A 23624-nucleotide genomic window follows, 5' to 3' on the forward strand; every position below is an offset into this window, starting at 1 on the left:
CTCTCGCTGACCTCTCTCCCTCTTCTCGTCCAGCGAAGCTCAACCGCCTCCTGCTCCCTTCACCTTCTTTCTCGTCCTTCCCTCCGTTCCAATGAGGTCCTTCTTCTCCTTCTTGCTTCCTGGGCAGAAGAGAATAAACTATAATAAGCCGTCCGAGAACGACGAGTTCCCAAACGATCTGTAGGTCCTTCTCCCTTCCTCGTCTTCTTCCTTGTCCTTTCCCTCAATCGCTCCCGCACCCTTAACCCTCCCTCCCTCTTTGCTCCAGGCTCACCTTGCCTTCTCCTGCTCTAGCGTTTAGCTTTATGAGCTCTGGTCTCGCCAGCCGGTTACTCAAACTGACGCTCGTCCCTTTTTTTTCTCTCCTTGCAGACCCTCCTCTATAAAAAAGCTCACCACGAAACCCCCTCGCTGACCGACCCTACTATTTCACCAGTCCTCCTCTCAACAACTCTCAACCAATCCCTCTCCTCGGAATTCACCCGTCTCAAAACCGAGTTCGACACTCAGATCATCGTTCTTCAAACCGAGCAGGAAGCGAGAGTGAACTTCGATTTTGTCTCCGACGCGGCTTCTCCTTTCTCTTCACGCTCTCTGACTCTATGCTCGAATCTGACTATGTTTCGCCCTTTCCCGCTCTGGTTTATTGATCGAACCAGGTAACGGAACTCAAGCTCACTGAAGAGATCTACGAGCACGCCGTTCGATGGGGTGTCGGGAAGTCGTTTGCCAAGGTGAGTTCCGACGCGTGTTTCTTACCTACCGACTCTGCTCTGCTCGAAGATCTGACCTTTCCGTCTCTCGATTGAGCAGAGACTATACAACTTCTGGGTCAAACGAGCTGCGACGTTCGAGACGCGACAGCCCGAGACGATTGAGAGGATCGAGGAGTTGAAGGTTCGTTCTTTTTCTTCCCCATTTATTCTCACCGCCTTTTTTTTTTCGAGAGATCGAGCTAATCTTTGCTTGTCTCCTCGCTGGCATGGACCCTTGTGAAGAGGCAGAAGGAGGAGGAGGAGGAGGAGGAGGGACGGAACGACGCCCGCCTGCGAGGTCTGCGTCGCCCGAGATTTAGAGAACGAGACGATGGCTTCCTTCGAGTGTAGGCGAGTCTTTGCATAGCCTTTCCCTTCCATATCGTCAAGTCTTCGAGATGAGCATGATTTTCCCTCCAACCCCTCCACCTTTCATCAACTTTCATCTCTCAGCCCTCGGTGCAACATCGAACCGGCCGAGATCGGATCGCGAGCTCGCTTTTTCTTCCGCCTCTCCTCCCCAACCACTTCCCAGCCCTTTCTCTCCCCTTCCAGCTCAGCAACAGCAGCACAAACCATGCCCTCACCCTTCCGTCCCTCCTCCTCCTCTTCTCTGCTCCGATCCCTTCGCTCCTCAAAACCAACCTTGAAACCTCCAACTCGGTTCGCCTCGTCCTCGTCCTCCAGCACAACCCCCTCCTCTCGTCAGCTTCTCCTCCTCCCGACTTCAGCCCTCACCTTCTCCCTAGCTCTCTACCTCTACATCCAGCACTCCTCGCCTATCAACCTCGATGCCAAACAGCTCACTTCTGGCAAGACGGGGATTCCGAGCTTGAAGAAGAAATCAGCGAGCTTGGCCGGAGGGTTGATCAGCGCGGAGGAGTTGAGCAGGCATACGAGTAAGGAGCAAGGCGTTTGGGTCGTCGTTAATGGGGATGTATGGGAGTGAGTAACTGCTCTTGATTGGGATACGGGGTGGCAAGGAGGGAAGAGGGAAGAGCGGGAGAGGGAGGGAGGGAAAACAAGGAAGGGGTTCAGCCCAAAGTGAGCGCGGCGAAGGGCAGGTTGGACAGATGGAAGGATTTCGAGGGGTGGGAGGAGTTGGATGAGAAGAATTTAAGGTTGGGACGGATGGATAGACTCCTGGTATTAGTAGGGTGGAAGCAGAAAGGATTCTGTGAAGATTTGGTGGGGAGGGGAGGGATCGTCCGAGGGAGAGGTCAGGGCGAGCTCGTCTTTCCTCCTTGTTTTCCCTTTTCTCCGTTGCAGAAGTTTTTCATCGCAGGGCTATCTTACGAAAATAAGCCACTGACTCTTCTCTGTATCTTTTCTCTCCCAGCGTCACAGAATTCCTCGATCTTCACGTTCGTATCTCCTTTTCTCCCCGTCTCTCTCCTCAGGACTGCAGCTGACCTCTCCCTCCCATCTCTTGAATCTCGATCCTCAGCCGGGAGGTTCCAAGATCATCCTCTCCAACTCGGGGAAAGACGTCTCCAAACTCTTCAACCCCATCCACCCTCCCAAAACCCTTCAAAACAACCTCGCTCCCTCCCAACTCGTCGGGAAACTCGACCCAGCAGACGCGTTCGACTCTGGGCCCGACGAGGAGGAGTTGAGGATAGCGAAGGCGAGAGCGGCGAAACCTCATGTGGATACGATGGTGAACATTATGGACTTTGAGGTACGTGCTGGCTTTTGCGATCCTGAGGTAGTTCGGGTTTGGACGCGTCGAAGAAACGAGAGAGCTGATTCGAGACGCGTCTTCTTTCGAGCAGAAAGTCGCTACTTCTGTCCTTTCGAAACAGGCTCTCGCTTACTATACCTCGGCTTCCGATGGAGAGACGGCAAAGCATCACGCCAACACTGCCTACCAGAGGATCCTCTTTCGTCCACGAGTTCTGAGGAAGGTTAGGAACGTGGACCCTTCGACGACGTTCTTGGGCCAGAAGTCCTTGTTGCCTATCTTTGTGAGGTGCGTATCGATCTCATGGGAAGAGGCGAAAGACGACATTTGTATCTGGTACTGACTTTTAGCTCCTTGCCTCCTTGCTTTCCAGTCCTGCCGCTCTCGCTCGACTGGGAGACGAGGACGGAGAAATGAATATCACCCGTGGAGCGTGAGTACTTCCCCACCTTTCCTCGTCCTCTCTTCTCGCGACTGAATCTTGTCGCCCATCCTCACAGAGGCGCAAAGGGTATCATCCAAGCCATCTCGTCCTTCGCATCCTGTTCCCTCGAGGAGATCAACTCGGCTCGATCCTCCCCAGAGCAACCTCTCTTCTGGCAGCTATACGTCTCTCCCGATCGAGCAAAGTCTGAGGCCAACCTTCGAGCAGCTATGGCCGCGGGGATGAATGCGATCTGGTTGACTGTTGATGGTGAGTCCCCGTTTCCATCTCGTTTCTTCGTCCCCTTTGCTGACCACTTAATTTTCGTGGCTTGTAGCTCCCATGGGAGGAAAGCGAGAACAGGATATTCGTCTCAAGCTCGAAATGGACCCTCCGAGTGATGTGCAGGTGACTGAGAAGGGAGGGTCGACGTCGGAGAAGCTGTTCAGGTTCGTTGGCTTTGCCTTTCGCGGACGCGTCGCCATTCCCTGATTTCCTCCTCTTTCTTTTTTGTTCGTAGTGCCGTGGATCCTGATCTTTGCTGGGACGATATCAAGTGGATTAGGAACATCTGTCCCGATCTGCCGTTGGTAATCAAGGGTATTCAATGCGTCGAGGTGAGTCGAGTTTCGTTTTGATCGTTGAATCACCGTTTGCAACGCTGAACCCTCGTCCATCTTCTTCGATGCTTCTTTCTACCAGGACGCTTTGCTGTGCGTCGAGCATAAGGTTGATGGTATCGGTTCGTGCTTCGCCTCCAAGCCGTCGTTCTGAAAGGAGCAGAAGACTGATCAACCGCGTTTCCCATCGTTTCTTCAGTTCTCTCGAATCACGGAGGTGCGTCCCTTCTCCTTCGCACTCGTATCGAAGTCAGATATCTGAAGTTTTCTTTCCTTATCACAGGTCGTCAACTCGAGTACTCTCGCCCACCGATCGACGTTCTACAGGAGATTCGACGACTTCACCCGGAGATCTTGACGTCGACGGAAGTTTTCATTGTCAGTTTCTCCTCTGCCCCGTTTTCTCAAGCGACTACCAGCACTGACTTACCTTTCTCTCTCTTTGACTTTAGGACGGTGGTGTTCAACGAGGAACCGACGTTCTCAAAGCTCTCTGTCTCGGTGCGAGGGGAGTCGGGATGGGACGTCCGTTCTTGTATGCTCAGGTTCGTCTCTCCTCTTCGTCCTCCATCTCATGCATCCCAGCCGCTAACAAACCCTCGCCTGTTTCTCTCCAGACTGCCTACAAAGATCGAGGAGTCGTAAAAGCCATCGAGAGTTCGTCCTCCTCCTTCCACTCGCGCGACGCGTCGGCCCTTCTCTCCACTGACCCTTTCCCCCCTCTGTTCTTTCGCAGTCATGGAAGAGGAGATCAAACTTGGGATGAGACTCCTCGGAGTCACCTCGATAGACCAGCTGGGACCCGAGTACATCGAGTGCTTGCCTCCTTCGTCCTACCACCCTTAGGAGACCGCATCGTTTTTCCGACTCGACCTTGGATTCGATGCTTGCTCTTCTCCTTTATATCTTGTCATCCCACTCTCTCCGAAAGACGTCGGGTTGACGACGTCGGAACCAACGGGCTCTCGCAGACAGCCGAAAGGGAGGACTCAGTCGAGCTCACGATTTCAGCCCTCCTCTTTCTCTTCTCCTTCAACTACGAACCCCTTCCCAGAATACGAACATGGCCTCGAAGAAACCCCTTATCCCAGCACCTACAGGTCCTATCCATCTCCCTCTCGACCCTCAATCCGAATCCTCCCCATCCAAACGAAGAAGAACACCTCTCGTCCTCCTCGCCGGCGGCTCAGCCTTTGCTGCTCTCCTCCTCATCTTCCTCCTCTTCAAATCTTCCCCTTCGGACTCCTCTCCGAAACAAAGACCTTCATCGATCGAATGGCATCTTTGTCCTGAAGAGCCTGAAAACTCTCGGTTCTCCTGTGCGACGGTGGAGGTTCCGTTGGACCACACGAGAGGTTACGAAGGAGGATCTGCGTTCGTCGCTGTATCGAAGTATGCGGCTCCCGTTGTCGAAGGAGGGAAGAAGGCGAAAGCGTTGTTTATGAACCCTGGAGGACCTGGTGGGAGTGGGTACTGTGAGTCGTGTTTCTTTCCTCTGCCTGGGAGCCTCAAAATGCAAAGGAAAGAAAAACTCGTTTCGTTCGAGCTCACCCAATCTCTTCCCTCTCCCTCGTTCTCTTCCTCCCAAGTGCACACCTTCCGAGCCGCTCCCTCCCTCTCGCGAATTATGCCTTCAGGCTACGACTTCATCGGCTGGGATCCTCGTGGAATCGGGAAAACAACTCCGTTGATGCAATGCTTCGAGACGATGAAGGAGGAGACGACGTATCTCAACAAACGAGCACCGGATCCGGAGGTGAAGGCTGAGAAGGAGGTGTATTACGAGGCGGTGAGGAAGGTGGACAGGGAGAACAAGGAGATGGCGGAGAGGTGCGAGGCGGTTGTGGGGAGGGAGGGGAGATTTGTGAGTTTTGGGGGAGGGAGGAGGAGGATGGAGGGACGCGGGCTGATTGACTGACTTGTTGATCTTGGGGTTTGTTGCAGATTGGAACGACGACTGTTGTGAGAGATCTGGAGTTCTTGGCTTCGCTGATTGGAGGGAAGGATTCCAAGATGTGAGCTCGACCTTCGTTGCCTCCGTCAACAATTCCCTCCGCTGATTGTTTCTCCCTCTCTCTCGTCCCCCAGCAACTTTTTCGGCTGGTCATATGGAAGTGAGCCCCGTAATTTTTGATAACTCTTCCGTTATTCGAGCTGACTCGGCTTTTCACGTGCAGCTCTCGTCGGTGCCTACTTGTTCGTCCTCGGCCTCTTCTCTCCTTTCTCATTCGAACGCGTCTGACCTAGCCCCTTCGCTCTTTCGACGCAGAACCGCCATGTACCCTTCCCGAATCGGTCATGTCGTACTGGACGGAGTTGTAGACGCTCTCAACTGGGTCAACAACCCTCAGCACGAGGTTGCCCGAATAGTAAGTCTTTGACGCGTCCTTTCTTTTTCTTCATCCGACTCACCACACCGTTCTTCATTCTCTCTTCTAGAGTTTCGCCGACTCCGACAAGACGTTCTACGCTTTTTTGAACGCTTGCATCACGGTTCGTTCCATCAATCTTCTCGTTTGACGCGCCTCAAACTGATGTCTGCCTTTCCTCTTTCAGGCCGGACCCTCTCGGTGTGCGCTCGCCACTGGCAACTCGACAGTAGCTTCCATCACCAAAGAGGTTGATAATCTTCTGGATAGGACTCTCCATCATCCGCTCGTTGTTCAGACTGAGGAAGGAGAAGCGCTCGTTTACCCGGCGATGGCGAGTCTCATCTCAGCTGTCCTCCCTTTCTCGCATCACTCAGCTTATCGAGCTCTTCCACTTATCTTTTTGCGTTCAACAGATAAAGAACTACATCTTCCTCCAGCTCTATCGACCCGTAGAGCTCTGGACGGGTTTCGCTGAGGTTCGATCATTTCCTCTGCTTCCCCGCTTCTTCTCCGAGTCAAAACTGACCCTGACTTCGATTCACCAGGCTCTGTTGGATGCCCTCAACGGAGATGGGACCCGGATCTACCTGAACCGACACATCGACATCGAGAAGAACGAGACCAAGCCCGGCGACACGTTGATGAGGTTCGTTTCGTCCTCTTCTTCCCTTCGTTCAGCTCCCCGCTGACCTCTCCATCTCACATTCTCACAGCTCTACTGGTAAATCATCTCTCCCACACGTTTCGCTTCCCACCGACTGACCTCCTTGTCGTTTCATCTTCTCTTCAGCCGTGATGTGCAGCGACGCGCCCCCCTACCCGACCAACCTCACCTCTTCCGATCTCGTCCCCATGCTCGCTGAGGAGCAGATCTACCAGTCGAAGCACACCAGCAAATACGTCGCTGGACTCATTGTTCCGGCTTGTGCGCACTGGGGGAACATGAGGCAGCCGGATCGGGTGAGTGCAGGTTTTGAGGACGCGTTTCATTCGGTCTTCCTGTATCCATATCTCTCTGGAGAGTTGACGTCCTAATCGCCTGTATTTCGGACCTTCGATTCCTCAGTTCACTGGACCGTACGTCCCCTTTCTCGCTTCCCTTCTCTTTTTCTTCGAACCGGAGTCTAACGACGCGTCTTTTCTCACTTCTCTCCTCTCCTCGCAGATTCTACGTCCCAACCTCCCACCCGATTCTCCTCATCGGGAACACCGCCGATCCCATCACAGCCATGAAGAACGCCAAAGCGTTCAGTGATCGTCTCGGAACGAAACACTCAAGGTTCATTCATCACGATGGGTTTGGAGTGAGTCGTGTTTTCCTCTCTCCTCCCTCCTTTTCCTCTTCCCCTGTCTGACTCTCTCTTTCCCCTCCGGATGATTTATTGAATTATAAAGCATCTCTCCTCGGCCATGCCTTCCGTTCGTCCCAACTTCTTTTCTTCCCTCCCCTTCCCTCGTTCCCTCTCTCCCTGAACCTGACCCGTCCCCGTCCTTGCTTTTTTTCTTTCCACAGCTCTGCACAATGAAAGCTATCCAATCCTACTTCATGGAGTCCATCCTCCCTCCCAATGATCTCTTCTGCAAACCCGACTTCGAGCTGTTCAACAACGGGGAAAAGAGTTCGAAGATCAGGTTGAGTGCGATGTCGGTGAAGGATCGGGAGTTGTTGGACGCCGGTGCTGAGTTGGGGAGGAGTTTGAGTGGAGCTGAGGCTTGGGCGGGGGTTGTTGAGATTGGGTCTCAGTTGTAGAAAAACCTTGGGTTTATCGATGTTGGTTCGGGATGAAACGAACGAGAAGAGAGAACACTCAGCCTTGCTTAGCTTTCGACCTCGAGAAAACTCTACGACGAGGGATCAAAGATTCATGGCATTGATACTCGTAAGATGAATGTCGAAGCTAGGAAGAGGAAGAGGGAAAAGAGCAGGATGGGGGAAAGGCGATCAATCAGCCTTCCGTCTTTTCTCTCTCTTTCACTCGAAGCATCGAGGCTCTCAGAGCGAAAACCTCGTCTCTCAGCTACAAAGCGCAACAAGGAGTCGAGCGAAATCGAACGACCAGCAGAAGGGCGACGTCGCTTTTTATCGACCTCCCTTCTGCTTTCAGTCAAAAACGAGACCCATGCGATTCTACTAGATACTATACAACACTACATAAAGAAAGCAAAGGCCAAACTAAACTCGAACCGAGACATAAAATGCTACCGAACCGAACGAAAAACACCGTCCTCTTCTCCCTCCGACCTAATCATCGTTCGTCATAGGATCCCTCGTCCTCCTCAGCTTCGTGGGTCTCTCCCTCAGCTTCGTGCTAGCGAATCCGTGGATCTTCCTCTTGTGCGACTCCTTCTTCGAGTCCTGCTTGTACTGCTTCCTCTGAGCGGCGAACTGAGGATCGGTGGTGGTCTGGACGGAAGGAAGAAGAGGAGACGGAGAAGAGTCAGCTACGAACGAGCGATGAAACGGAGAAAGAGATGGAAAAAGAAGCATATGGCGAGGAACGAACCTTGACGACCCTCTCGTATCGACGAGCCTGCCTCTTGAGAGCGCGACCTCGAGTGATGGAGTTCCAAACGGACGAGAACGCAGAGACTCCGACCTTGGCTTGGACGAGGGTTTGGAGTTCGGTGGCGAGGTTTCGCATCTCCTCTGTTAGACCAGACACGAAAAGAAGAGTCAGCGACGAGAGAAGAGAGTTTAAAGGAAGAGGGCGAGAGGGAGAAGACGAACCATCGGCCTTCTGGTCATCGTCCAAAACTCGCTGCACCGGGTGAAGGATCTGCATGAGGAACTGCTCCGTGCGTTTAGGTTCGAGGACTGAAGCGAGAGCGGCAAAGAGTCGGAAAATGGAGAGGATGGGGAGGGCTCGTTGAGGCTGAAAAAGACAACACAAAGGGAGAAGACGCGTCGGTCAGCGTTCGTTCCTTTTCGACGCGACGAAGGACTCAAGAGAGAGGAAGACTCACCGAAACAGCTCCATGAACAGCAGGTCTCGTGATGAGAATATGCCTCGCCGACTGAGAGAGCTTGGTGAACAACCAAGCGAGAGGATTCTCCAAAGCTCTCCTCGTCGCAACCTCCTCCGACATCTCCTCGTCCTCGTCCACCGGTGCCTTCTCCTCGGGCTCCTCAATCGCCTCTCCGTTCTCATCAACAACGGGAACCCCATCGTCTTCCTCCTCCTCCTCGACGACCTCCTCGACTGTAGGCGTGAAGGGAAGACCAGGTCCCATTCCGAAGCACCTCCCGAGGAAGACGACGTTCTTGACGACCTGCATCGCCAACGCTTCGTCGATGCTCTCTCCCTTGAGCTGAAGCAAACTCTTCCTGGCAATGTCGAACAGTCCCCGAGGTTGAAGAGGCCCGTCGTCGCTCGGGGAGGTGTGCTCGAGGTCGAACGAAGGAGGCATCGATCCGAAGAGGGTTCCGACGAGTCTAGCCGCTGCGAGTCGAACCCAAGCGTGAGGGAAGAGGAGGTGACCGATGATAGGACTCCATTCAATGGAGGGGATGAGTTCGGGGAAGGATTTGAGGAGTTTGGCGAGGGTGGAGAGGGATTGGTAGGGGAGTTGCCAGTCGAGATCCTCGTCGAGTTCCATGTCGAAGGGCGAAGGGTCGTCCTGAGCTGTTTCGAAAGCTTCGAGGGAGGTAGCGGAGAGGGAGAGGATGGATTGAAGGTCGATTCGAATGAGGGAGGCGTAAGGGGAAGCGTCGGCCTTGAGGCAGTCGAGGACGAGTCCGAAGACTTGGGAGGCGAGTCGAGGGAGTTGGGGTTGGGAGGTTTGGGAAGCCCAGGTGTGGAGGGTAGCGACGGTTTTGGAGATTCCTTCCTCGTCCAGTCGAGGGAGAAGGTTCTTGACGAGTTCGGCTGCCATCTCTCGACACTTGACCGACTCGTCGTTGGCGATGACCATGACGAGTCCGACGAAGAAGAGATCCGAGTACTCGTGGACGAGTTCGACCGAGAACTTGTGAAGGACGGCGCTGAGGAGTTCCATGACGGAAAGTCGTCCACTCTCGTAGACGTACGAGAGGTTCTTGGCGAGGAACTGCATCTGCTTCTTCAGTCGTCCCTTCCCTTGAGGGTAGTCGAGGAGGAACTGCATCAGCGAGATTCGACAGAGTTCCTGGACGTGAGGCGACTGCGAGGTGACCATGACTTCCGAGACCTTGTCCATGAGATCGTAGATGTCGGCGACGACGAACTTCCTCGAGATGATGGCCCGAAGGAGAGCGAAGAGGGTAGCCTGCCTCGAAGGGTCCTCGAGATCCGGCGTGATGACTTCGAGAAGGTAGGTGAGTTGCTTCTCGTTGATCTCGACGGTCTTGCAATCTCGAAGGATGACGGCGAGCGTCTTGAGAGCTGCTTGGGAGACCTCCGATTCGGTTCCTCCTGACTGCTTGACGATGAGGAAGATCTGCTGGACGAGGGTGGGGAGGGAGGTGGCGACCGTTTCGATGGGACACTTGACGAGAGCGGCTGTCGATTTGCATCCCAGAACGACGACTTGGGAATCTCCAGCGTAGAGGGTGTTCCCGATGATGTTGACGAGAGGTTCCAGTCGATCGAGGATGTCGGAATCGGCGAAGTCGAACCTTCCTCGACGGAATCCAGTGACGAAGAGCTCGAGTCCGAACGCGACGAACTTGTGAGCGTTGGCGGCGTAGTGGTCGACGTCTTTGGCTACCGACCTCTTCATGTCGACGTGGAAGCTCTTCTTGGCTCGTTCGACCTTGGACGACCTAGCCTTGGGCTTGAGGAACATGGCGTTCTGACCGACGAGCGTGTGGACGAGGACGAGGAGTTCTCCTGGGTTGAGCCGTTCGTTCGAGTTGAGTCCGCTGGCGATTCGTCGAAGAACGTCGTCCGCCTGCAGGAGGACCTTGAGGGTCGCTGTCGTCTGGAGGACCTCTCGAAGAGGGAGGAGGAGTTGGCTCATCTTGGGGGGCGAGATGAGACGAGCGACGAGTTGGAACGTATCGAGACCCTTCGAGGTCGACGTCCTGACCTCCCTCATCTTGGTCTTGAATCCCTCGGCCTGGAGATCCTTCCCTGACTCTCCGAAGATGACCTCGGCGGCGATGTTGACGACGTCGACGACGCAATCATCGAGATCGCTGAACTCTGCCGAAGCGAGAGACGTGACGTGAACGAGAATGGCGTGAACCGTGAAGGCGAGAACGTGGAGTTGAGGACCTCGTTGGAGAGCCTGCTTCATCTCTCGAACGACTTGGGCGAGCCATTCCGGTCCTAGGGTGACGGCGATCTTGATCATGGTGTCTTTGGCGAGATCTCGGGTCTCCTGCGACTTGGATCGGAAGACCTGAGAGAGGATGGTGAGGAGTCGAGAGATCTGAGCTTCTCGAGATCGTTCGGGGAGGTTTAGGGCGACCTTGACGACTCCGAGAGCGATGGGGATTCGGATCGAGTCCTCGGTTTCGTCCTTCTGCTCGATGTACTGGAGGAGAGAGGGGAGGAGTCTCGACTCGACAGCTTCGGCGATTCGGACGGCTTGAGAGGTCTTGGGGTAGACGGGACCTGGATGAGGAGGAAAGGGAAACGGGAGTCGAGTCAGTTCTCTCAACGCGTCGAGAAGGCAAAACGAAGAGACGAAACTCACCAGCAGCAACTTCTTCCTCGACAGCAGCAGCAGTCTCCTCGGCAGACTTCACTTCGACTTCTGCGACTACGAAACGAGCAACGAAAAGAGAAGAAAGGAACTGAGGTCAGCAAACGACTTCGACGCGTCGTCCCCGGATCGAAAACTCAAAACTCACCAGCCTCATCAACATCCGCACCCTCAACCACAACTTCCTCCTCCACCACGGCGTCCTCCATCTCGAAATGGAAGTTATCCAACAACGCCACCACCGTCCTGATGAAGAACTTCTCCTGCTCCGTCTTCTCCTTCGCCAACCGAATGTACTGCCTGACCAAACTGTTGTACGCTCCCCAAGCCAACTGCCTCGAGATTCTCCCCGTCGCCAGGATGGCCTCGTTGACGAGATGATGGTCGCTCTTCTCGCTCGCACCGGTGATGAAGTGACCGATGAGTGGGAGGAAGATGTCCGCCAACGTCGAACTCCTCAGCTCTCCCTCGTCACAGAGTTCCGAGAGTCGTCGGAGGGCTCGAGTTCGCCGATGGGTTTGGATGTGATGGATGTTGGTGAAGAAGGAGGCTTCGTCGTCTCCTCCGGCGAGGAGAGACTTCATCTCCTGGACGAGAGGGAGGTTGGTGCAGAGTTGGATGGAGGAGGCGAAGACCGAGAGGATTTCCGTTCGAACGAGCTCAAGTCTCGAGCGAAGACCGTTCCTGAGACCGGGGTAGAGCACTCGAAGGAAGGTTCCCTCGAAGGGTTCGTCGTTGGGTTTTGAGGCGACGATCTCGACGAACCGACGCATCGAGAAGGCGGCGTTGGCTCTGATGGAGAGCTCCTCCGGGTCCTGGACGTGGTGAAGCATGTTGTAGAGCATCGGCAACCATTCTCGAACGGTGAGGGTGAGGTAGAGTTCTTCGTTGAGGGTAGCGAAGGCGGCGAGTCTCCTGTCGAAGTCGGGTTCCTCCATCCTCCTTTCCGAGAACGCGTTGAGGGACGCGGCGATGTCGACGACGGGACGAAGGGTAGGGTCTGAGAGGGCAAACTGCTCGAAGACCTCGCAGAGAGCTTGACGAGCTGGGCGAGATCGAAGGAGTTGGAAGAGGGTGGAGAGGAGGTTGAAGTTGTGAAGGAAGAAGTCGGTGGAGGGATCCGAGAACTCTGGAACGAGAGGGAGGAGGTTCTTGAAGATGAGGAGGATGTCGACCTTGACCTTCTCGGGGACGACCTTGACAGGTTTCCTGAGCATTGGCGAGAGGAGGGAGATGAGTCGACCGCTCTGGGTTCCGTTGGTGACGAAGGCGGCGAGGCCAGAGAGGACTCGGATCTGCCTCTTTGCGAGCTCCTCCTTGACGGGTCCGAGTCCGACTGGTCGTTCGACGAGGACGGCGAGGTTGGCGAGCAGTCCATCGACGTAGGGTTGGATGACCTTCTGTCGAACGTAGCCCTGAGGGTCGGCTTCCTCTGCTGTGAAGGCGAGGAGTCGTTCCACAATGTCGTAGATCTTCGAGATCACGGCTGGCTTTACGTTGGTAGCCGTGAGACAGTCGTAGATCTTCTCGAGGACCTGAGCATCGTACTCGACGAGGAAGGGGATCGACTCTCGTCTGCTGGACCATCCGGCGAAGAGCTCGAGGAGCCCCGAAGGAGCTTGAGTGTTCTCCTTGTCGAGAGCTGCGAGACGAGGACCGATGAACGACGAGAAGGCTGCTGGGAGGTAAGGAGCGAAGTCGAAGGTGGCTGCCGAACGGAAGAAGTCTCCGAACCTCTTGAGTCCGAGTTGTCGAATCGTCCTGAGGGGAGCGGAGTGATGAGTTCGTCCTCCCGTCGTCGCGTCCTCGTCTTCCTCCTCGTCTTCCTCGACGACGGCTGTTGCCGCTTCCTCGTCGACCTCGACGTCCTCCTGATCCTCGACAACGACTTCCGACTTCCTCGACGAGAGCTGAGACTGAGCTCGGTGGATGAGCTCCATCGTGGTTCCGAGGAGACGAGGCCAGAAGGGGACGAGTTGCGGACCGAGGTGCTTGAGGACGTCTCCGAGGAGGGAGAGGTATCCAACCTGCTGCTTCCCTGGGAGGAACGACGATTCCTCGCTGAAGGCGAATCCTCCGGACGAAGGTCCCGCCTTAGCTTCGAGAGCTCCGAACGGTCCCAGCATGAGTCCGACGAGGGTTCCCAACTCCTCGGTCGTGCATCCAGCGAAGGAAGCGAGGATGGCTTGTTTCCTAGCGGTGGGTCCTTGACTCGAACTGGCTCGTCCTCTCCTGGTGATCATGAGTCCGTAGAGGAGTCGAATGACGAGAGGGATGATCTCCTGTCGATGGGTAGGGTCGATCGAGTCTCCAGCGTACGAGAGGGAGAACTTGGCCAGTTGATCCCTGAACCGGACGTCGTCGAGGAGCATGGTGAGGTTGTCCTTGTAGGGCATGACTCGGATGGACTTGTAGGTGAGGATGCACTCGAGGGCGAGTTTCTGGATCTTGATCTCTCCTTTGGCGAGGAGGTCGAGGTAGAGAGAGTGGAGTTCTTCAGATCGGTAGAGGGATTTGGGACCTTTGATTTTGGCGAAGAGTTCGAGGAAGGCGATGAGTTTGAGGTGGACGAGTCGTTGAGACATTCGAGGAGCGTCGGGGGAGTCCTCGGGGTCCTCGGAGGTGTCGATGGCGACGGGACGGGCAAAGGCGAGGAAGATGGGGACGAGATCTCGAGAGTGCTGCTCGGCCTTGGAGGGAGCGGCGGCGAGAGCGTGAAGAAGCTCCATTTCGTAGTTGAGGACGTCCAGTCGATCGGTGGTGATTTGAGACTGGAGAAAAGGGAAGGAAGAAGGAATGAAAGTCAACGAAGTCGTTCGAGCGAGGTCGAAGCTGGACGCGTCTCTCGAAAACTCACCTGTCCCATCTCCCTCAGCTTGCTCTCCTCCCCACCCATCTGCCTAGCAACCCTCTCCTCACTTCTCCTCCTCCACGGATCCCTGAACGTCTTCTCCTCCTCCTCCTCAGGCAAACCCTCGACTCCAGCGGTCTCCTCGTCCTCGATCCCCTTCGTCGACCAATCGGGAAGAGCCTCGACGAAGAGCGACCTGTCTCCCTTGGTAGCTTTGGAGATTTCCGAGAAGATGATGGACCAGACGACGGAGGCTTGAGTGGCGGATACCTCGGCGAGAGCTTTGCAGGTTTCGGGCCAGAGAGGACGAAGGTTGACCTTGAGTTGAGCTGAGAAGAGGAAGAGAGAACGACGTGTCGAACAACAGGTCAGCTCAGCTTCCGGTTCGAGTTGACGATCAGAGTGAAAAGGGACGGGAGACTCACCGACAAGAATCTTCACTCCAACCTCGATCTCCACCTCTCCCTCCTTGCTAGGCTTCCCACCGAGTGCGACAACAGCTCGAGCGACCTTTCCAACCCTCAGGCACTTCTCCCTCGCATCTCGAACGGTGAGAGGCACGTCCTCGAGCTCGATGCACCTCTGAAGAACGATGCTCGACGGAGCGACGACGGAGAGGACGAGGAGAGAGGATTGTCGGATGGAGGAGTCTTCCGAGAGGACGTGGGAGGAGAGGTAAGGGAGGAGGGTCGAGAGGGAGAGGGAGTCGAAGCTGGGGGAGTGGAAAAAGGAACGACGAGATCAACTTCTGAGCTTCGGGAGTGACTGAGAAGAAGGGGAAGGAAAAGAGGCTCACCTTCCACTCAACGAACTCATCAACTTCCCCAACCCTTGCAGCACCACCCTCCTGTTACTCCACCTCTCCAAAACACTCTCAACCTCCTTCCTCCCCTGCTTCGACTCCTTCAAAAGCATCTCCACCACCTCCTCCGATCCGTCAGATCCTCGATCGAACATCTCTCCCAAAGTCGACAAGACCGATCCGAGAGCAAAGGACTCGTTGGCGGGCGTGGCGTCGAACGTCGAGGAAGAGGTCGAGAGGAGGAGTCGAAGGATGTTGGTGAGGGAAGGGAGGAAGTTGGCTCGGTGAGGAGAGAGAGGAGGGAGAAGAGGGAGGAGAGTGATGAGGAGGGGGATGGATTCGTTCTGGAGTTGCAAGAGGAGAGAAAGGAGGTTAGCCCCTCCCTCGACAAACTCTGAGCTCGACGCGACGACGCTGACCGACGATAACTCACCTGGAACTCTCCCGTCGTATCCAAGCCCTTCAGCACAACACCCAAACCGCCAGCCAACGTCTCCTTCCACCCGTTGCTCATCTTCTCCAAGATCCCAGCCTTCGCCAAACACCTCAACAGCTCCAAAACCGGTCCCGGCTCGCTCGTCAACTGTCCCAGCGTCTCCTTTTCTACCAAGGGCTTCACGAGAACCTCTCCTCCACCTCTCCATCCTCCGTCCTGTTCGTCGACGAAGACTCCGACGAGCGACTTGCGAGAGGAAGGGGAGGCGGAGGACCAGAAGGACTCGACGGTGTGTCGGTTCGAGAGCCAGTCCGGAAGCTTTCCGATCGGAAGGAGGGTGGAGAGCAGGGAGAGGTAAAGGGACTGGAGGGGAGAGGAGGACTTGGTGGAAGTTGGGACGAGGGTGAGGAGAGGTGGGAGGAGGGAGAGGAAGCGGGGGAGGTAGGTAGCTGCAAGGGAGAGAGGAGACGCGTCAGTTGAACGAAACGAGGAAGGGTAGCGATACGAAACGACGAAGCAACTCACTAGTAACACATCGACCCTTCCTGACGGCAGCCACAACGACGACCGACTTCAAACTCCTTCCCAACCTCGACAGAGCGACCTCGTCCTGAGCGTTGGACGCGAGAAGAGCGACCTCGAGCTCCTTCTTCGCCGACTTCTCGAGAACCTCCAGGACGGGCTCGTAGCCCTGAGGTTTGGAGTGGACGTGGTGAATGAGAGCTGTGAGAATGTTAGGGAGGACCGAGGTAGGAAGGGTTGAGGAGGTAGGTTGAGGGAGAAGCAAGGTGAGGAGGTGGTCGAGGAGGTGAGGAGTTCGAGAGTGAAGGGTTGAGTTTGGGCCCTGCGACGAAAGGACGAAGGGTCAGCTTCGTTGGGCGAAAGTTATATCAAGGATATAAACCAACCTTCATTCCCTCTACCAGCACCAAACAGACTCCGTCCTTCAACCCAACGGATCCTTCCTCCTCTTCCACGACCAAATCCTCCATCATGATCCTGATCAGCCTCTCTCCTCCTTCTCCTCTCCCACCTCTCCTGACCACACTCCCCCATCCCTCGACCGCCAACCTCCTCTGCTCCTCTCCAGCACTCTGCCCTCCCTTGCCGACCATGACCAGATACGTCTTCCAGAGCTTCCAAGTGTCGACCAACGACTCCTTGTTGGTCGGAAGGAGGAGCAGCGGCGACAGCGGCTTCAACAGGCCCGATATCGAAGGGAAGAGTAACGGCAAGTGGAAAGGCGAGTTGGCGAGGGATAGTAAAGGAGGGAGGATCTCGTTCAGATGAGGGAGGAAGGCGTCCAGGAGGGATTGAGCGAGGGGAGGGAGAAGTTCGAGAACGGCTGGGATGGCTCCGTGTCCTCCTGCTTCAGGCTCGTCCGGATCCGATAGAACCTCCGTTAGGATTTCGATAACTTGTTTGGCGTTGAAGAGGAGTAAAGGAAAAGTGGTCGTTAAGGGATCGAGTTTCTTGTGGAGGGCTTGGAAGGGGAGGGAGAGGTTCAGGAGCGAGAGGTGGGAGAGGTGAAGGGAGAAGGGCGAGGGCAGGAGCGAAGGAGGAAGGGTCGAAGAGGAGGCCTGAGAGAGAGAGAGAGGACGAAGGAGTATATGAAGGTCAGCTTGGAAGGTTCGTACAGGTAGCAGGAGCGCAACGAAGGCAAAGGAAGGGAGCTGAAGACTGACCTCGAGTTCGGTCGTAAAGTCGATCTGCTTCTTGACGATGTTGATGTGCTGAGCTTTACTCTTGGCCGCTAGAGACGTGAACTTGTGCCGACGAGCAGCAGAGTCCTTGGTGGGAGCTGGCATCCCAGGAGGAACTGAAAGGAGAACGGAAACGAGAAAAGGAGGGAGGGAGGGAGGGAGAGAGTTGGGAGGGAGGGGAAGGAAGGAAGGGAGGAGGTGAGCTCGACGGGAAGATTTGGAAAGCTGTGCTCTTTCTTTTTCTTTTGGCCGAGGTCAGTCAACTTTTCATAGTCGCTGGCCATACTTCCCACTTCTAATGCGTTCTTGCCTATTCTGTCGAAAGAGGTAGAAGAAAACCTTCCCGGAGGCCCTCCTGCGCCTCTGTTCCCTCGTGCTCGACCTGCTGAGACCTCAACGCTGCTGGACCTCACCGACAAGTAAGAGTCAACAGATCTTCTCTTACCTCAAGCTTTCCTCAACCTGAGAACCAGTCTCCGTCCCTTCTTGTCGCGTTCCACTCTTCTGAGGCTTTTGCGACGCGTCGAGCTCGCACTTCGTCGATCGTCTTCTTCTCCCTCCTTCAGCACCTGCACCTCCTCCTCCTCCGCCCCCACCATCACCTCAAGTGAGTTCTGTTTCAACTCGCATTCTTCTTGACTCGAGGTCTGACTTTTGCCCTGTTCCCTCTCCAGGTCGTTTCGCCTCCCGTCGTTCCCTCGTCGCCGCCGCGTCGTCGGTCTCAACGGCTCTCTCTCGTACGTTCTCCCCTGCTCCCTCTTTCCGATTCTGCGTCTGACTGACTGTCACCTTTTCTTCGCAGGGTCGAACGCTGTAAATCGGAATTTCGACCGATGAAGAAGACGATCTCGTTGCGTGCCGAGGTCGTGAGTTCTCGTTTCCACTTCTCCGTTCAACGCGTCTTGTTCTCCGCTGACTACTTTATCGTCGCTTCGCTTCCTTCAAAGGGATTTTCAAATGTCGTGGAGGAGAGAATGCCATTGGTGGGCATGGGAGAGGAGGACAAAGTCGGAAGAGAGAGGGAGGTTTGCTCGAAGGATCAAGGTGTGCTGGGAGGGAGATAGGCTTTGTTAGGAACGTTGGATGGACTGTTTATTTACTTCGTAGGTGCTCGGGTTGTTATTACTGTTTTACTTGTCGGTTACAACGTGTGATATCTCTGGTGAGGGAGAGAAGCTGGCTCAACTTCGATTCGTTGGGCGTCTTCTTTTCTTTCCTCTCCTCTCCTATCGACCCCCAGTCCCGCTTCGCTCTAGGCGTCGACTGTACCAACGTATTAAAAGCTTCAGCCGTGATAAGATCCTCTCTTCTGCTTGAAATCGTCCATTGGAAAGGACAAAGCTGATCTCGCGACGCGATCTGTTCTCTCTTTGCCCTCGTCCTCTCCCGTCCACTCGATAGACGCTCAAGTTCTTCACACTCACGAAAATACCCAACCCTCTCAAACTTCATCAACCCTCCATCTTGGATCCTCACTCCTTCGTCGGGCCTTCAGGGGGTCAGATCGTTCACTTCTTTCTCCCTTACTATCTATACCTGATCCCTACTCTTCGCTTTACGATCCAAACGATGATACTTATCTGTCGTTCCTGACTTCTACGACGTTTAAAAGTTCTCTTGACGACGAACTACCTCGCTTTGCCTCCAAAAACCAAACCGAACAGAAACCGCAACGACTTCCTCGCCTCAAACGATCACCTCGCCTTCCTTCCTTCCTTCCTTCCTTCCTTCGACTCCAACCGTTCCCTTCGAGCAACCATGGCTCCTCCACCAACAGCCCCTAAACTTCTCTCCCTCCTCTCTTCGACTCTCCCGCTCATCCTCGAACGGACTCGATCCGTCTCCCTCTCGTTGACTCCCTCCGCCTTCACCGAAGCGACGATCGTCAAGAACCTCGCTCTCGTTACCGAAGGAATCCTCGTACTGGAAGCTCAGGAGGGAGGATTAGACGGAACTCGTGGGGAGATGGTAGAGAAGGTTCGGAGTGGGAGGGAGAGGTTGCTGGTCATGATGGAGGAGGACGAGGAAGGGAAGGAGAAGGTCAGGATGGTCAGGGAGAGACTTGGGTGAGCTCTCTCTCTTCTTTCGTCGTCTTGCTCGTATATATCAAAGACGATATACACTTCCTCGCATGCGTACCGATCTTCTTTCTGTCCTTTCACTTTTCCCTGCAGCCCTCCAAAACTCCCTTCACCACCTCCTCCTCCTCCAGCCTCGTCGTCGACCTCACCACCTTCCTCCTCCTCCTCTTCCTCCCTTCCTCTCCCTCGGCTCTCTCGGACAGCTCAACCCTCCGATTCTCGTATAAACATGCCCACCTCCCGCTCTTCCTCCTCCCAACCGTACCGCGACGAACCTACGAGCAACCTCCCTTCACCCTCGGATCAACCCTATCGAGACGACGGAGAAGTCATGCTTCAGCAGCGAGAGCTCATGGATGGTGAGCCTCTCTCTCCCTCGCCGCTTTCCTTCTTCCTCCTCCTCTTCCATACCTCTCAACCTGACCCTCGTCTCTTCGATTCACCTATCAGACCAAGACACCCGCCTCTCAGCCCTCTCCCACTCGATAGGCCGTCAGCATCACCTCTCCCTTCAGATCGGAGACGAGCTCGAGGTCCATCAGGGTTTGCTGGACGATACGGACATGGCTCTCGATCGGACAGGTGGTAACTTGGGCAGAGCGAGGAGAAGACTGGATGGGTTTGCGGAGAGTGCGAAGAATAATGGTCAGTTTCAGTTTCAATCGGTGGCTTGTAGGAGGAGAGGAGGGAGAGCGAGAGAGGGAGAGGGTAGAGAGAGCGAGAGCTGATCCTCACTTCGTTTTTTTTTCTTCTGGTCCGGTTGGATGGGACTCAGGCTCAGTAGTAGCGATCATCGTACTCATCGTACTGCTAGCTATCTTGATCTTGGTGTTCAAGACGTGAGGAAGACGAGACGAGACGCGAGTGGGACGACCTTTACGATTTCCGTTTTTTTTCTCAGAGTTTTACTTACAACACGGACAATGATATCTCTTTCTCTCTCGGACCTGTCTATACATCTTCGACACCTCTCTCCCAGAGAAAATCAAAACAAAAACACCAGAAACAAACACCGCAACCCAAGTCATGCGATCCGATCTTGCTCTCTCGTTCCCTCTCCTCCTCTCTTTCCCTCCCAACCTTCACCCACCCAGCTCAGAAGCAAATGTCCACCAGCACCAAACTAACCCGAGAGCATCTCCTTCTTTTAGAAGATCAAGTTCTCAAGGTGAGTGAATGCGCTTTGCCCGCTCTCTCGTCCTTGCTTCGACCCAGCTCACCCACCGCCTCCTCCCTCCTTCGCTTGCTTCGTTTCTCCTTGTATAGACCCCCCTCGAACTCCTCCGACGCTCGTTTCGAACCTCTCAACGGTCGATTGAGAAGGATTTCATCGCTTTGAACGGGCTTATCGGCGAGTTGAAGAAGTCGAACGGAGAGGGGGAGGAAGGAGGAGCAGGAGCAGGAGCAGGAGGGAAGTTGGACGGTGGGATCGAACGGATCAAGGGGTTGAAGAGGAAGGTTAGTGAGCGTGCTTATAGTCTAGGGGTGCTACGAATGGGATTGGTGGTGGTGGTAGAAAGGTGCAGCAAGAAGGGAGGGGAAGGTGTGAGCTCGAACGCTGACTCTTCTCTCCGTCCATCCATCCGTTCACTCGTTGCAGCTCTCCGATCTTCTCCCTTCTCCTTCTCATCCTTCGGCCATGAGACCGAGACTGGAGCATCTATCCAAGGTGGACGAGATGGGTTCGATGATGGATCAAGGGTTCGAAGAGTGAGTCGGATCAACGCGGACGACGAAGGAGCAAGAGTTGAACTGTGCTTCCTTCGTCCTTTCTGCAGGTATTCTGAGAAACGATTGCTCCGGTACATTGTGGATTACCTGATTCGAACGGGGAGACACGAGGAGGCGAAGGGGTTGGCGAAGTCGAGGGGGATCGAGGTGAGTTGGCACGAGAGAGTGAGAGGAAGGAGGAGAGGAAGCTCACACACCTTCATTTCGCTTTTGGTTTGGTGGTTGTAGGACCTGGTGGATATCGATCTCTTCCTCGAGCTTCAACGGATCGAGAAGTCTATTCAAGCTGGATCGTGCTCGGATGCGTTAGCCTGGTGTGGGGAGAACAGAGGGACGTTGAAGAAGATGAAGGTGAGCTTCGACCTCCTCCCCCTTCTCCATCTCCCTCCTTCCTTCGACTGACGGGACCGTTTATCCTTGACTTCATAGAACACCCTCGAGTTCTCCCTCCGTCTGCAGGAATACATCGAACTCTGTCGCTCGAGATCCATCCTCCCAGCGCTCGCCTACCTCAAGAAACACCTCGCGTCGACGACCGGAGGAGGATGGGCTGAGACTCACGGAGCTGAGATCAAGAGAGCTTTGGTCTTGCTTACGGTCGACGAGGAGAGTGCCAGAAGCGTGGGAGCTTATGCTGTAAGTAGATCTGTCTTCCTTTCTTCTCGTTCGAACGCGTCGTCTGATCCGCCGTCTCTTCCATTCTCGTCTCGTCACAGTCCCTCTACTCCCCTAAACGCTGGCACACCCTATCCACCAAGTTCACCTCAACCTTCCAAAATCTCTACTCCCTCCCTTCAGCACCCCTCCTCTCAACCTCCCTAGCAGCAGGACTCTCAGCTCTCAAACTTCCTCACTGCTCCTCCTCGCCCTCCCTCGCCAACCCTTCTCCTTCTCCCCCACCCACTTTAGCACAACCACAGTTCCTTCTCCCCTCCAACTCCAACGGATCGTTCTACTACCCTTCCTCCTCCGCTACTCCCTCTTCAAATCCAAACCCTCAACCAAGACTCGAGAACCTTCTCCTCCCTCACTCCCTCCCTCTCCTCTCCCACCCCGACGCTTCAAACACCTCCAACCACGACACAACGGACGAATCCCACAATTTCTCTTGTCCCACTTGCTCCCTTCACCTTGGGTTCCTCGCCAAAGAAGTCCCAGGAAGTCACAACGTCAACTCGGTCGTAGTGTGTCGGATCAGCGGCAAGGTGATGGACGATGGGATCGAAGGAGGGACAGGAGGAGCGATGGCGTTCCCGAATGGGTATGTTTATTCATACGGGGTGAGTTCGTTCTTCCTTTCTTTGGTTTGGAGAAGGGGAGGGGAGGGAAGAGAGGAAGAAGAAGGATCGCTGACTTGGTTTTGCCTCTGGCTTTGGGGTTGGAAAACGAGCAGGCTCTTCAAGAGATGGCCGAGCAGGATGAGGAAGGGAAGGTGACGTGTCCGAGGAGTGGATACAGGTGCGAGTTCGGAGAGTTGAGGAAGGTGTTCCTTTCGTAGCGGATGGAAGAAGGAGTGGGGCGTAGTGGTCTGGGTTTGCGAGGAGGGGGGAGGGACAAGGGATTTGGTTATGATTTGAACGATTCTAAATGTACTTGGCTTTATAACTTTGGGGGAAAGAAGGGAGGGGGGAACGTGATGGGCCCACTCGACGAAGGGTTCAGAACGTCGCTCTCCGACGCGTCTGAGGTGTCGATCTTCGACCTGTTTTGGCGTGGGCTGTCGAGGGATAAGAGATGCTTACACACCGAAGATCTATCTGTTTGTGTCTCTAGTGTGACGCAGTAAGGCGACCTGTGCATGGCGGGAGAGAAGGTGGATCAGGCGAGGCCGAATTTGGACGCGTTTTCTTTCCGTCCTTATCAGTGCTTACCACGGTCGTGCTTCCTAGGACAAGGACATGGTTTTAAAATGTATACTTTAGTCCACTCAGCTTACAGGAATCCTGCTGAAAAACTTCCCGCGATCTGATCAGAATCTCGGAGAGTCGGGCGTCTCACTTGAGAATCGGAACGCAACTCAGCTTCTTGTAGAGACAACTTTGAGCAACCGGACCTGTATCGTCGGAAAGCGAGATTATAGCTTAGCGCGCACGAATCTCCCTGTAAAACTTTCTTTGAGCCGTCCAGAATCTCAGTCTGCCTCCGCCTCTCCCTAAAACAGCTCTCATTCGTGCTGTTACTGTAGACCTTCGATCCGAGCGGGACCTAGATGGTTCGAAAGGTATGGCCCAAGCGCACATCATAGGCCAGACCAAACTACTTAAGTTGCAGATTTTCCTCAGGATTTCCCTCTTGTCGGAGGATTGTTTGGGAATCGGTGCCTCGTCCCTCTCAGGCGACGCGCCTCGATTGCTCCGTAACAATACATAAACTCGAACCCACCGTATGGAAATTCCTCAGGGTCGTCTACTATGCATTCCAAAGTGATTAATACCGTCGAGGTATGGTGGATAGCAAATTTGATGACCCAGCTTGGTGAACCTCTCCTCTCCCTGCCTCTCTCGTCCGAAACAAAGGATTGCTCCGTAGCTATACAC

At 54.8% G+C, this 23624-nt stretch overlaps 5 protein-coding genes across 5 annotated transcripts; 4 read left to right on the plus strand and 1 right to left on the minus strand.

Annotated features, from left to right (window-relative positions):
- Window positions 1–1286: 1286 nt before the first annotated feature.
- On the plus strand, window positions 1287–4338 carry BDY24DRAFT_405041 (FMN-dependent alpha-hydroxy acid dehydrogenase). Its single transcript, XM_076642585.1, has 14 exons — window positions 1287–1700; window positions 2095–2119; window positions 2203–2436; window positions 2531–2727; window positions 2813–2872; window positions 2940–3133; window positions 3201–3312; window positions 3384–3480; window positions 3566–3605; window positions 3683–3700; window positions 3767–3861; window positions 3936–4028; window positions 4101–4140; window positions 4220–4338. Exons 1-14 carry the CDS (start codon window positions 1333–1335, stop codon window positions 4327–4329), a joined length of 1683 nt encoding a protein of 560 aa, XP_076492069.1. The 5' UTR covers window positions 1287–1332; the 3' UTR covers window positions 4330–4338.
- Window positions 4339–5045: 707 nt separating this feature from the next.
- Window positions 5046–7658, plus strand: BDY24DRAFT_405043 (uncharacterized protein). The gene is made up of 14 exons (XM_076642586.1): window positions 5046–5347; window positions 5428–5498; window positions 5572–5597; window positions 5661–5679; window positions 5753–5852; window positions 5923–5976; window positions 6040–6186; window positions 6269–6331; window positions 6401–6501; window positions 6638–6815; window positions 6922–6932; window positions 7021–7159; window positions 7251–7274; window positions 7369–7658. The coding sequence occupies exons 1-14, from the start codon at window positions 5111–5113 to the stop codon at window positions 7603–7605; spliced, it is 1407 nt and encodes a 468-aa protein (XP_076492070.1). The 5' UTR covers window positions 5046–5110; the 3' UTR covers window positions 7606–7658.
- A 439-nt stretch (window positions 7659–8097) lies between these two features.
- Window positions 8098–17380, minus strand: UTP20 (Utp20p; the record flags this gene model as incomplete). The annotated part of the gene is made up of 13 exons (XM_076643968.1): window positions 8098–8259; window positions 8360–8502; window positions 8584–8728; window positions 8820–11392; window positions 11475–11540; window positions 11632–14254; window positions 14341–14663; window positions 14760–15046; window positions 15131–15480; window positions 15570–16021; window positions 16098–16416; window positions 16481–17152; window positions 17258–17380. The coding sequence occupies 13 exons, from the start codon at window positions 17378–17380 to the stop codon at window positions 8098–8100; spliced, it is 8238 nt and encodes a 2745-aa protein (XP_076492071.1).
- A 1597-nt stretch (window positions 17381–18977) lies between these two features.
- Window positions 18978–20302, plus strand: SYN8 (syntaxin). The gene is made up of 4 exons (XM_076642587.1): window positions 18978–19341; window positions 19450–19715; window positions 19807–20001; window positions 20132–20302. The coding sequence occupies exons 1-4, from the start codon at window positions 19034–19036 to the stop codon at window positions 20197–20199; spliced, it is 837 nt and encodes a 278-aa protein (XP_076492072.1). The 5' UTR covers window positions 18978–19033; the 3' UTR covers window positions 20200–20302.
- On the plus strand, window positions 20236–22692 carry FYV10 (glucose-induced degradation complex subunit FYV10). Its single transcript, XM_076642588.1, has 8 exons — window positions 20236–20524; window positions 20623–20814; window positions 20957–21066; window positions 21135–21234; window positions 21316–21438; window positions 21517–21723; window positions 21804–22367; window positions 22481–22692. Exons 1-8 carry the CDS (start codon window positions 20462–20464, stop codon window positions 22583–22585), a joined length of 1464 nt encoding a protein of 487 aa, XP_076492073.1. The 5' UTR covers window positions 20236–20461; the 3' UTR covers window positions 22586–22692.
- Window positions 22693–23624: the final 932 nt, after the last annotated feature.

This window comes from Mrakia frigida, assembly GCF_051309035.1.
Source record: "Mrakia frigida strain ATCC 22029 unplaced genomic scaffold BDY24scaffold_61, whole genome shotgun sequence".
NCBI lineage: Eukaryota > Fungi > Basidiomycota > Tremellomycetes > Cystofilobasidiales > Mrakiaceae > Mrakia > Mrakia frigida.

Excerpts from the sequence above, each read along its gene's own strand:
- BDY24DRAFT_405041 (XM_076642585.1), top strand. The coding sequence starts at position 1,333 with ATGCCCTCACCCTTCCGTCCCTCCTCCTCCTCTTCTCTGCTCCGATCC. Across the intron at positions 4,029-4,100 it reads GTCCGTTCTTGTATGCTCAG|ACTGCCTACAAAGATCGAGG; the intron begins GTTCGTCTCTCC and ends GTTTCTCTCCAG. Across the intron at positions 4,141-4,219 it reads AGTCGTAAAAGCCATCGAGA|TCATGGAAGAGGAGATCAAA; the intron begins GTTCGTCCTCCT and ends GTTCTTTCGCAG.
- BDY24DRAFT_405043 (XM_076642586.1), top strand. The coding sequence starts at position 5,111 with ATGCCTTCAGGCTACGACTTCATCGGCTGGGATCCTCGTGGAATCGGG. Across the intron at positions 5,977-6,039 it reads TTTTGAACGCTTGCATCACG|GCCGGACCCTCTCGGTGTGC; the intron begins GTTCGTTCCATC and ends TTCCTCTTTCAG. Across the intron at positions 6,502-6,637 it reads CCCGGCGACACGTTGATGAG|CTCTTCAGCCGTGATGTGCA; the intron begins GTTCGTTTCGTC and ends TCGTTTCATCTT.
- FYV10 (XM_076642588.1), top strand. The coding sequence starts at position 20,462 with ATGTCCACCAGCACCAAACTAACCCGAGAGCATCTCCTTCTTTTAGAA. Across the intron at positions 21,067-21,134 it reads ATGGATCAAGGGTTCGAAGA|GTATTCTGAGAAACGATTGC; the intron begins GTGAGTCGGATC and ends TCCTTTCTGCAG. Across the intron at positions 21,235-21,315 it reads CGAAGTCGAGGGGGATCGAG|GACCTGGTGGATATCGATCT; the intron begins GTGAGTTGGCAC and ends TGGTGGTTGTAG.
- SYN8 (XM_076642587.1), top strand. The coding sequence starts at position 19,034 with ATGGCTCCTCCACCAACAGCCCCTAAACTTCTCTCCCTCCTCTCTTCG. Across the intron at positions 19,342-19,449 it reads ATGGTCAGGGAGAGACTTGG|CCCTCCAAAACTCCCTTCAC; the intron begins GTGAGCTCTCTC and ends TTTTCCCTGCAG. Across the intron at positions 20,002-20,131 it reads GGAGAGTGCGAAGAATAATG|GCTCAGTAGTAGCGATCATC; the intron begins GTCAGTTTCAGT and ends GATGGGACTCAG.